General features: G+C 58.9%; 5 protein-coding genes across 6 annotated transcripts; 3 read left to right on the top strand and 2 right to left on the bottom strand.

The window, feature by feature from the left end:
- Positions 1–242: 242 nt before the first annotated feature.
- Positions 243–822, bottom strand: SDRG_16874 (hypothetical protein). Its single transcript, XM_008623098.1, has one exon. The coding sequence runs from the start codon at positions 785–787 to the stop codon at positions 329–331; it is 459 nt and encodes a 152-aa protein (XP_008621320.1). The 5' UTR covers positions 788–822; the 3' UTR covers positions 243–328.
- A 792-nt stretch (positions 823–1,614) lies between these two features.
- SDRG_16873 lies at positions 1,615–3,679 on the top strand. 2 transcript variants are annotated; one of them, XM_008623097.1, is made up of 9 exons: positions 1,615–2,385; positions 2,430–2,450; positions 2,497–2,622; positions 2,671–2,715; positions 2,761–2,841; positions 2,886–2,980; positions 3,031–3,085; positions 3,132–3,367; positions 3,408–3,679. In XM_008623097.1, the coding sequence occupies exons 1-9, from the start codon at positions 2,332–2,334 to the stop codon at positions 3,607–3,609; spliced, it is 915 nt and encodes a 304-aa protein (XP_008621319.1). In that variant the 5' UTR covers positions 1,615–2,331; the 3' UTR covers positions 3,610–3,679. The 2 variants fall into 2 exon arrangements, with proteins under 2 accessions (XP_008621319.1, XP_008621318.1); XM_008623096.1 differs by having other exon boundaries at positions 2,886–2,983.
- Positions 3,680–3,942: 263 nt separating this feature from the next.
- Positions 3,943–5,627, top strand: SDRG_16872 (serine/threonine protein kinase). Its single transcript, XM_008623095.1, has 2 exons — positions 3,943–4,408; positions 4,458–5,627. Exons 1-2 carry the CDS (start codon positions 3,954–3,956, stop codon positions 5,491–5,493), a joined length of 1,491 nt encoding a protein of 496 aa, XP_008621317.1. The 5' UTR covers positions 3,943–3,953; the 3' UTR covers positions 5,494–5,627.
- Positions 5,628–5,709: 82 nt separating this feature from the next.
- Positions 5,710–7,889, bottom strand: SDRG_16871 (asparagine synthase (glutamine-hydrolyzing); the record flags this gene model as incomplete). Its single annotated transcript, XM_008623094.1, has 4 exons — positions 5,710–6,614; positions 6,660–6,882; positions 6,927–7,032; positions 7,096–7,889. 4 exons carry the CDS (start codon positions 7,887–7,889, stop codon positions 5,755–5,757), a joined length of 1,983 nt encoding a protein of 660 aa, XP_008621316.1. The 3' UTR covers positions 5,710–5,754.
- Positions 7,890–8,767: 878 nt separating this feature from the next.
- SDRG_16870 (hypothetical protein) lies at positions 8,768–10,324 on the top strand (the record flags this gene model as incomplete). Its single annotated transcript, XM_008623093.1, has 1 exon — positions 8,768–10,324. One exon carries the CDS (start codon positions 8,768–8,770, stop codon positions 10,322–10,324), a length of 1,557 nt encoding a protein of 518 aa, XP_008621315.1.
- Positions 10,325–10,823: the final 499 nt, after the last annotated feature.

The raw sequence follows: 10,823 nt of genomic DNA, 5'->3' as shown, positions 1-10,823 counted from the left end.
ATCTATTATACGACCTACTTCGACAACAACATGTGGTGGCGCGGCATCGCCCAGGATTTGACAGGCATTCATGATATTATCAACATATGTCTTGGTTACCGATATCCGCTATTTTAGCCCCCATATGCTGTATTTTTCCTGGATGAATGTCGGAATTTTCACAATTGGCAGGTTCAACAAGCTTGGGTTCCGAGGCGCAAGCTAACGCAATAAAGCAACCAGTGAGCAACACATTTAGCGCTGACGTGTGCAGTAAAATGCAAAATAGGTTGGAATTATAATCATCGGACATGGACAAAAACACACTACAGACAGAACTGATGCAAAACTAGAGATGGAGGATAAAGGAAATAGCCATCTTGGACGGCTCATGGCTCTTCTGGGCTTGGTCGTCGCTGTTGGTGTAGACGCTGCCGTCGTCGTAGCTACCGGCGTCGTCGCTCTCACAGTCGGCGGTGTCGATGAGCGCTGTGAAGGACGTCCGAGAGGTGTTGGGGTCCCAGTACTTGATCGCGTTGTACTGGGCCTTGAGCTGCGCGCGGCGGGCCGCGACCTGGACCGTCGGCCCGTCCTCCATCTTGGCGATGACGTTGTCGAGGAAGCGCATCTTGCGACTCAACTTGGCCAGCTGGCGGTACGGCCACTTGGGGAAGCCGCGCTGGCGGCAAAGACGGATCACGGCGCCTTCATACGAGCGCAAGCGCTTGGCGGCCTCCTTGAGCGGGTAGCGGAAGTACTTGCGCAGCTCGTGAGTCGGGAGGTAGCGAATCGACTCAAAGACGGGCATGGTGTTGTAGGCAAGTCGGTTGCTTGAAGCAAGTTGGCAAGTGAGGAACGCTGCCCCCGCTCCGCGCGCAGGCGTCCTTTCTCGAATTCGCACAGATGGGTATAAAAATACGGCCAACTTTAAATCGTATTGATTATATACGCACTCATTAGGGGAATCGGCATTTCAGACGACTAGGTACTTGCAGCTGCACGCTGTATCCGATCCGTAGCGGTCCCCCCACATTGCGCACTGCATTGACGACCGCCGCGCAGAGTTTTCCCGTGCGTGCCCCCTGATTGGCTCATCTTGCGTCGCTCGCTGGCTACTCTGCCGCACCAGCTTTTGGTCATATCCCCTTCCATCGCGCCTCGACAGGTCGAATGACGAAGCCAACGGTACGCTCCTGCTATCATTTCCCGCAAAAGGGGCAGTGTCAACCCCAGTGTAGCATGAGTGGGAGGATTGAGAGAGGTGGAAGGCTACTGCAGTCGGAATCTCGCAAGGGAGCGAGATTGCTAGCGCTGTGGCCGTCGATGCCGCGACGCTGGCGTGCTTGGTCCCATGAGGTGGGCGCAAAGCCTCGAGAACGAGGCAGACCCTCTCGCACAGACTTGCACAGTGTGCCGCGCGTCGAGTCGTGTGTCGGACGCCACCGTCATCGTTGCAGTCGCCCGCCACCGTCATCGTTGCAGTCGCCCGCAGCAGGCTCAAAATGACCTACCTGGTCCATACATACGGTACACGTGTTGTGCGTGATAAGAAATATGGGTGCCGCAGAGAACTTGCCTCAACGTACGAACTACTGTTGTGTGCAATGCTGCAGCAACATTGCAGTACAGGAAGCATCTCGCCGGCAGCTCTCGCCGGCTGCCTCTCGCTGCCAACATCTTCTTTCCTATCCCCGCTCAGCCGCTCAGCTTCCCCGCTCGTGTGATATTACAGGGCTCACGGCGCCATCTCGGGAGCTGATCGTCGCCCTCGCCAACTGCCATCCACCGCCGCTCTACCCCTCGTATCACCGCCGACAACATCGTGCCACCGTTGATCGTTGGTCGTTGGTCGGCGTCTTGTGTCGGTGTCCTATAGAGACGTAGTGCGTTTCTTCGAACACCAAGTTGGCCTTCAGGTGGCGACTGACTAAGCTTTTCGCCGTATCGATACTGTTGACAGTCAGTGTAAGCCGAATGAATCAGCTCAGTGAGAGAGACCCACGACAGAGCCACGCCATCATTCGTAACGATCGAAGTTGCGTATCTCGGCGCACCATGGCGAGGACGCAATTCGTAAAGCCAGAGCAAGAGTATGGTGTCTCTCACCGCCGATCTCGCCGTGTTCTGACGGATTCTACTACCTCGCAGCTGTCCCAAGCAGCCTTGCTATGATGGATGATGTCGCTGCTGGTGGTGCTTGTGCTGGACGCTCAACGCTGCTTGTGCAACGTGTTGAGGAAGAGCAAGGTCATCGCAGGCTGAGAAAAGGCGCTCCCGCTGAAGGATCCTGCCGTGTCGCTTGCGTGCGATCTTGAGCGTTTTGCTAACCGTCGTTGGTGGAACGATAGTATCATGGGCATCGAATGGGCGCCGGTGCTCTGGAGCACGTCGGCCGCCATGGCCTTTGTACGTGCTCGCGGCTTCCGTCTATGGTTCTTATCGTGCTGTAGATGATGGGCGTAGCTATCGCGGTACCGTGCACCTCGTGGTTGGCGTCACGGGACCTGAGATTTGTAGGTGTTGAGCTGCAACATGGTCATTTCGTCGCCGACATACCGCTCGATCCATCCGAGTTCAGCCACGTTTGCGGTTTTGCAGAGCCAGATCGTGCTCGGCGGACTCGTTAGCGGCGTCGCCTTCTTCGTGCGTTCATACTCTCTCGTTTATGGCGGCGAGACCGACTTTGTCCAGGGCCGTTGTTGTCTTCAATCACAGCGCGCTCCGTCCCTCAAGATTGTACGCTTCATCGTTGGCTCGCGTCTTCTCTCATGACGCGCCTAGTACATGCTCGTGACGGCGGGCTTGGTCGTTCTCGAGCTCGGCTTTGGCGGCTTCTTCCTCCACCAAGCAGCGTATCCTGCGGTACACGACTACAGATCGAGCCGCTTGGCCAAAGGACATGCTAGCTCGATATGTGCGCGTCGCTGGGGCGCCGGAACGCATCGTCGGAAGCCTGCACCGCCCTTCTCGGTGACGACCGCTACACCGCAGGCTACGACATGTGGTCCTCGTCTCTCCATGGTCGTCCATATCTAACTGCATATTGTGTAGGCAACGGGTGTGGCGCCAAGCGACCGAGCCAGACTTTTCTGTTGCCGCCGGCCAAGTACACCTTACAGACTTGTGTTCGGAGTTGCAAGCGCGCCTTGTAGCTGCTTCAAGGGATTCAAAATGACGGCCAGTGCTGCGGGTTCAGCAACAAGCGCAGCTGCGCTCGCAGCCTCCATCCAGCGTGCGCAGCTTCGTCGGGCGCGTTCTGCGCGCAGTCAACGTCCGAGCGCGTCGCAGCCGACTGCGCGATCCCGATCGACTGGGATCTTCCGTTTGGTGGCGAAGGACAGGGCAGCACGGGGCGGTGTCTCGAAGACAATATGGCGTCGGGCGATGGGTGCGTGCTCGGTTGCATATTCCATATTGAGCGCGACTAGGTGCTTTGTCACGTGGCTCTTGTACCTCCAGTCGCAACTGGAGCACTTGGGCATTCTTTGGCTCGTGGTCGCCAGTATTCAATGCTTCTGCGTGCTCGCCTCGTGGTATTATATTGCCGACAGCCAGCAACGATACGCGACGAGCGTGCACCGCGATCCCCAGGGCGCCGCGCTCTTGAAGGCCCGCTCGACAGTGTTGTGACGTTGGTACTCGACTGCACATCATATATTCATATGCGCAAATATTATCTCACTTCGCACCCTGGTTGTCCTTCAACACGACAGATATTGCCGTTCCGACAGTGCAATCATTATGCTCCATGAGGTGCAGTCGAGGGCGCGTCGTTCTGTACGATGGCATGGTAGACACAGGTCGACATGAAGGAGTCGCACAAGCGGCACGACCATCGTACTGTTCACTATGGCGACGTCGAGTGTCTTCATATTCAGTATATATTCAATATTGCACTGTTCAGCGCGCCTACGTTGGCCTCAATATGATGGGCGTGCCAGATGGTGAGCGGCGGACTTCCTATTTTTCGCACGATGGCCGACGTCGTATGCAGCGCTTGCGGCGAGGCCACCAACATCCTCTTGGCGCAGTGCGCCTCATGCAGCGCCGACCTGCCCTCGGAGCATGAGCGACTCGAGCTCCTCGTCGGGCACGTGCAGGCGCTCTCGGCAACCATCGAGCGGCTCCACGAGCAGGTCGCGGCCGTGGACCTCCGCGCTTCGGCCGTCGAGCACGAGCAACACCAGCTGCAGCGCGACCGGCTCGCGTTCGAGGTCGAGAAGCAGCAATGGTACTACGAGCGACAGCCCGAGGAGCCGCCGATTCGACGCATCGAGCTCGGACAGTTTGCTTCGGCGTCGGTCCTGGCGGACGGCGCCACGTACGACATCCGCGCCGGGACGATCGAAGGCAAGACCGTCGTGCAAAAGAGGCTTCGGGATCCGAGCCAGTTCTCGAGCTTTGTGCAACTCGCGTCCTTTCTCTCGCTGTACGTGTCCGCTGTGCAGTACTACATGCGGCTCACAGCATCGACGTAGGCTCAAGAGCGACTACATTGTCAGTCTTCTCGGCTCGACGGCGTGGAAGGCCGAGATCGGACCGGCCTTGTACTTTGAGCACATGGAGCTCACCGACTTGCGCTCGTACATGGCGTCGACGCCCCGCGACGCATTCTCGTGGGACGCCAAGTTTCAAATTGCGCTTGGCGTCGCCCATGCTCTCTCGTACTTGCACAAGATGGACCTCTGTCACGGAGCGCTACGTCTCGACCACGTCTTACTCAACGGCAAGAAGCACGCCAAGCTCACGGGCTTCCAAGCGGCGCCGAGCGAGGACGGCATGGCCGGCGACATTACGGCCTTTGGCCAGCTCCTCCTCGAGTTGGCGAGTCACGGCCGCGAAGACCTCGACGCGTACGACAGCCCCAAGTGGTACAAGGCGATTCTCGAGCACTGCGTTGTCGACCTCGAGGAGGAGCAGGACGAGGTCCAGCCGTCGGCTGTCGACCTCGTCTCGGTCTTTGAAATGTACCCGAGCATGAAGCGCGCGCACAAGGCCGGCCCCACGACGCCCTGCACCGTGACAGTCCATCGCGCCCAGGGCCTCGCGAATCCGCTGGTCTTTGGTGCGCCGCAGCGCTACTGCCGCGTTCGCGTCGGCGGCCAAGTACTCGAAACCAAGGTCCAGGACCACGCTCATTGGAACGAAGCATGCATCTTTGACGCCGTCGACCCGCTCGTCATGGAGCTCGAGGTCGACATTCTCAATGCTGACGGCGGCCGCCTCGGCAAGTGCAGCGTTGCGCTGCTGGATGTGATGAGCCTCCGCCGCCCGAGCCTCGAGCTCTGGCTCCAAGTGTATTCGACGGGAAAGCCGTGTGGTGAGTTGCACGTGACGCTCGAGTTCCCGAACGTAAGCCTCCGCGACCGCTTCGAAGCCTACCGCGCCTACTTGAACGACGCAAGCCCGCGCGCCGTCCACTCGCTCCTCAAGGCCAAGTGCGACCGCATCTTGCTCGAGCGCGGCCCAGAAGCAACCGCCAAGATCATCCCCGGCGTCGTCATGCTGCGCTAGCCCACGCAAACAGAAAAACTTAGTCTTTATCGTGTGACCCTTCAAGATAGCAAGTTAGCATTCGTATACATTCTTCCGAGTCCCTATAGCTAGCATCCAAATGTACTTCAGCCAGAACAGGACGTATCATCCACCCCTACCCCTACCGTGTACCCCACCCTAGTGCAGCGCACGGCGTCGGGACGCCACACATTGTGAGAGCCCCAAGACGAGGACTCCGTCGAGACTCATCGAGCGTTTTGAAATAACACGAGCTTGGATCTACTGCTTTTGCAATGGCGTCGCCGGGGGCACCTTGAACTGACGACTCAGCACGATGAACGACGCGACAATGTTGAGGCAGTTGTACGCTTGGCGGTCGCTCGTTGTCCGGAAGCGGTCGAGGGTCGCGACCACATAGCCCCAGTCCATCCAGCCCAGTTGCGCTACTGCGTCTTGCGTAATCGTATTTTGAAGGAATCGCCACTGGACGTCGTCGTCGGCCATGTCACAGGGCGGCGCCAGAAATGGCTTTTTAGGCCGCGTATACAGCTCGTCCGAGATGAACGGCTTGGCGGCTTCGCGCAGCACCCACTTGTCGACGAGGGTACCGTCGACGACGCGGAGCTTGACGTTTGGTGGGAGACCATTGACGTAGCTCGTGAGCCGGTGGTCCAAGAACGGCACGCGACCTTCGATCGAGTGCGCCATCTCGCTGCGGTCGCCCAAGTGGTTGCACAAGTAGTTGGGCAAGTGCACGCGCGTCTCTAGGCACAGCGCCGTGTGCAGCGGGTGCCACTCGTCCCGCGCCAGACGCCGCTCATCCGGCGACAGCGCGTGCACGTACGCGTCCATGGTCGATGGCGCAATGGGAGGCAGAAACAGCGGCTTGGGGAGCCCGCAAATCGTCGACAAGAGTCGATGAATACTCACGTTCGCAAGACGAGTTCGGCTTTGGACTTCGTCGTCGAACGACATAGGCACACAGCCGATCGCACTCCACATTTTCATGTCGGTTGCTTCAATCGCCGCCAAGCGAGCGACGCGGTCGGCGGTGGGCAGTGCAGGCGGCGTTGTCTCGTGCCGAAAGAAATCCGGGTAAAACATCGAGTAGCCAGCAAAATGCTCGTCCGCGCCTTCACCTAGTTCAAGGTTGAGGTTCTTAGTGGTGAAAAGAGAGGAAGGACCTGTGAGGACGACCTTGAAACCAGCGTCGCGCACGTAGCGCGAGAGGAGAAACTTGGCGGCGCCGTTGAAATCGTTGAGCGGTGCTTCCCAGTGCCACACGGCGTCGGCAAAGGCCGCGGTCAAGTCGGCTTGCGTGATCTTGAGCACGTGGTGACGCGTGCGCGCGTGCGACGCGGTGCGGGCGGCCACGTCGCCTTCGTCATAGCCGACGCCGTCGTACTCCTACACCATTTTTTACACTAAAGTGATTCATGCATTCCGTGTACGCGGTCGGTGAACGAAATGGTAAACGCGTCTAGTTGCGCATCCGGATCGGTTTGACGCAAAATGTCGAGTGCGATACCGAGCACCGACGACGAGTCGATGCCGCCACTAGATCGATCGCCCACATTAGTCGTTTAGTACATTGTGCCATGGTCCGAGAGACTGCTGTACCTGAGGTACACGGCCACGGGTACGTCGCTGCGGAGACGCGTGCGCACCGCGTCGTAGAGCCGGTCGCGCACGCCAGCAACCATCTCGTCGAGCGAGCGCGGATCGACTTGGCGCTTGTGCGGAAACGTCGGACGAAAGTAGCACTCGAGACGCTTCGACCCCGAGGCCGACACCACCAGCGAGTGCGCAGGCGGCAGCTTGTTGACACCAAGAAAGAGCGTGCGTTGGTCGGAGAAGTACCCGCTGCTCGCAATCGCATGCACGTCCCACTGCGGCGACCATCCGAGCGCTAGAAATGCTTTGGCCTCGCTTGCGACAAGGAAGCGGTTGCCTACTTGGGTGTAGAAGAGCGGCTTGATGCCGTACCGGTCGCGGCCACAGAATAGCTGCTGGCGCGCGCCGTCCCAGAGCACAAAGGCAAACTCGCCGACAAGGTGCTCAAGCGCGTCGACGCCGTGCTCGCGGTAGAGATGCACAAGGATCTCCGAGTCGCTCTGCGTCGCAAAGACGTGTCCGTCACTAATCAAGGCCGCGCGGATCGCCTCGAACTCGTAAAACTCGCCGTTGACGACCGCGTGGACGTCGTCCGGCGCGTGCAGCGGCTGCGCGCCGTGGGCCACGTCCATGATCGAGAGCCGCGTGTGGCCCAGCCCGACGGTGTTCGCGTCGGTCCACGTCCCACGGCCGTCGGGACCGCGGTGGTGCAGCAGGCCCAAGGCCGCGTCGAGGTCGGGCGGCGGCAGCACAACAGGCGAGGGACCCGGCAGCTCCAAGTGGGCGACGATACCGCACATGCCAAATTCGAATATGAAATCGGTCAAGATATCCTGCGAACCAGAATCCTGGAGCCGGCAGCAACGTCTGGCCCCACTTTGGGGCATACGCCGTCTGTCTAAAGGGCAAACTGCCTGTCCGCCAAGCGTACGAAAAGTGCAGTGCATACATAGCGCCGTAGATTAGAAAAGTCGGGTTCTGCTCGTCGACGCGAGGACACCGGTACCGCCTCAAGAAAGCTGGCCGCTCAAGTCGACGAGCTCATATTGTGGGCGATGCAGACAGCGACGGCTTCAATGGCCAGCGCGGTTGTGGGCGATAGCCATGCTAGCTCAGCAACCAACGGTCCCGTCCTGTGCACTCATCAAAAACTGTGGTGCACAAGGGTGCCTGCAGCCCGAATACCTGCGAAATCGAATCTAGAAAGCCTCCCAAAATACATATTTTAAACGTTGTGTCGACTGGGTTGTCCGTGGCGATGGCTCGTCGGTGGCTTGTCAACATAAAGATTAACGATGTGCGATCGTGGAGATGTAGGCGCCCGCACCGTAGCCTTCGGCCGAGCGAGGCGTCGCGCTGCATCTACTCTTGCGTCCGAGGTCATTCGCATGTACACCAACCACAGGCGCACGACCGCCTCTGGCGTCTCTGAGCTCAAAGCAACCGTTTAGAGTCGTTGTGCTCACGAAATGCAAGTGCAATATGACACGATACGCACGCGCCTTCTCACGTTGCCACGTGTCCTGGTCAGCCGCTTGAGGACATTTGATTGACGCATCCAAAAATCATGCGCGTGGATTGGCTGGCAACCAAAACTGCCAGATTCGATAAAATGCACTTCCTGATACGCCCACGACCCGATCAAAAGTGCACGCAAGCGCAAAAGCGCGCACTCAGAATGTCGACCCAGGTCGCTCAGGTCGCCAAGGTCGCCAAATCGTCGCAACCCATGGACACGGTCATGACCGTGGAAGCTGTCGTGATCAACATTGCGCAGTTCATACACGATGTCGCCGGCGTCCTCACGTTGCTCGAGGCCGTGCCGTTGACGCCGTTGCTGTCGTCGCTCCAGCGGCTGATGGAGCGTCTGGAGATGCGCACCGAGGCTCCGAGTTGCTGGCCGCACCTCTCAGTGTTGGGGCTCAAGCGCAAAGACCGTGCCGCCGCACTGGCTGCGATGCCGGCCATCGCCTCGGTCCGTGCCGAAGACGTCTTTTTCCGAAATTTTGAGCGCTGCGATGTCCCCTGCAGCGCCGCCTTTCTGGACTTTCTTTGTGCGACCGCCGACAAATGGCCGGCCAAGCTATCGCGCGTCGGCCTTTCGATGCCACCGAGCGACGACGACGTGGCGCGCGTCTGTCGAGCGCTACGCCGGTGCGACCATCTCGGCAGCATTCAAGTCAACGCTGTCGACCAGTGCCACACGTCCGTGCTGGAGGCGGCGCATCACATCCGTTGTCTTGAATGGGTGTACGACGGCTACTCGAGTGTCGTTGCACGAGCGCTGATGTGGTCGGCGGCCATTACGGCCTGGCTGATCGCGGGTCCAACGACCCACATCGGATTCCACCGGCTTGACTTCACCTCGTACAGCTCGGCTGGCCCGCTGTGGTCTCTCCATGACGACGACCTCGCGTTTGCAAAGGCGCTCGCAACCGTGCCGAGTCTTACGCTGCAAGGTGCCGATAGCATCGCCGACATGCTTGTGGGGCTGCACACTCCGCTCCATGCTCTGACGCAACTGAGCATCAACGCCGAAGATGTCGCCCGCGTAGAAGGCCTTTTCGGTCTCGTCGACTTGGCCAAGATCACGCACCTCGATATCACACTGCGTGGACGTCAGCAGGACCTCCTCAGTTGTTTTGGCGCGGCGCTGCCCCAGCTAACGTCGCTGCAAGAGCTCAGGCTAGACGGGATGGCTCTGGCAGAGGCAACGACAACGAGTCTCCGTGTCGTGTGCATCGACAATGTCGAGTGCTCGGAGCTTGCGGCGCATCGCCTTCTCCAGTGGATCTCGTCCTCGCCGTGCCTCAACGAAGTGTCGTGGTACGGCCTCGAATACGCCGACATCCTCTACACGGAGCTCGCAACGAACTTGCGCTCATGGATCGACGTCGGCGTGCACCGCGTGGGGCTGACAAGGGCGGGTCTTGACGATGCCGGCGCGACAGAAATGGCGCAGGTCCTGCGCGACACGCATCACGCGTCCGGCCTGATGCTGGACTTCCGATTCAACGACTTTTTGGACGTCGACGGCGCACGGGAGCTCATTAACGCGCTCGGAACCTGCTCAAACGTCACGCTTGCTCTTGACCTCTCGGATACGACGCCTGTCGAGACATTCGCAGAGTTGTTCGCCTCGCACAATCTGACATGGCGCATCAAGTACGATGAGCAGAATATGTGCGACTTTCTCAGCGTGTCCAGCCAAACGACCCAAAGGCGCGCGACGTAGCTTGCATCTGCGCTTCGATTATAGACGAATTTTGTTGCCGACCAAGTTAATGCGAGTAGTTGCTCGTCGCTTGAAGTCGTTACAGCCTACTAGGAAGGCGGCGCGAAATGTCATGGTCTGGTCAACGCTTGCTGCTTTTCCATTCCACACTCACGAGGACGGTGAACGTGGTGCATGGTCTCATCCCCGAAGACGCTCGGCGCCTACGAAAACCCTAGCCATAAGACTTGAATCATAAGACTTGAATCGGTGCCAGACTAGTATTCAATGAGTCATTTGAAACTAAATACTCTTGTCCGACTTTTTCATCTGTGTAGTAGTTCCTACACGACAAAGGGTGTGGTCTAGCCTGCGTCGATGGCCATTTCTTGAATAGGCTACGTTGATCCAGGAGCCGGAATCGAACCGCAGACCACCTGCACGCGAATCGCACCGTGCGACTCGGTCGCGATGGCGGTCGCAAACGTCTCCATCTGCGTCTGGGTCGCCATAACATCGC

This window comes from Saprolegnia diclina (genome assembly GCF_000281045.1).
Source record: "Saprolegnia diclina VS20 unplaced genomic scaffold supercont1.158, whole genome shotgun sequence".
Classification (NCBI taxonomy): Eukaryota; Oomycota; class Saprolegniomycetes; order Saprolegniales; family Saprolegniaceae; genus Saprolegnia; species Saprolegnia diclina.
The sequence above is the reverse complement of the archived record's forward strand: the minus strand, read 5'-3'. Positions and strand labels throughout refer to the sequence as shown.

What these genes read in the sequence shown, in the direction of transcription:
- SDRG_16874 (XM_008623098.1), bottom strand. Translation starts at nt 787, where the DNA reads ATGCCCGTCTTTGAGTCGATTCGCTACCTCCCGACTCACGAGCTGCGC.
- SDRG_16873 (XM_008623096.1), top strand. Translation starts at nt 2,332, where the DNA reads ATGGGCATCGAATGGGCGCCGGTGCTCTGGAGCACGTCGGCCGCCATG. An exon ending in ACCAAGCAGCGTATCCTGCG is followed by an intron (nt 2,842 to 2,885) that starts GTACACGACTAC and finishes AGGACATGCTAG; the next exon opens with CTCGATATGTGCGCGTCGCT. An exon ending in TTTCTGTTGCCGCCGGCCAA is followed by an intron (nt 3,086 to 3,131) that starts GTACACCTTACA and finishes CGCGCCTTGTAG; the next exon opens with CTGCTTCAAGGGATTCAAAA.
- SDRG_16872 (XM_008623095.1), top strand. Translation starts at nt 3,954, where the DNA reads ATGGCCGACGTCGTATGCAGCGCTTGCGGCGAGGCCACCAACATCCTC. An exon ending in CTCGCGTCCTTTCTCTCGCT is followed by an intron (nt 4,409 to 4,457) that starts GTACGTGTCCGC and finishes GCATCGACGTAG; the next exon opens with GCTCAAGAGCGACTACATTG.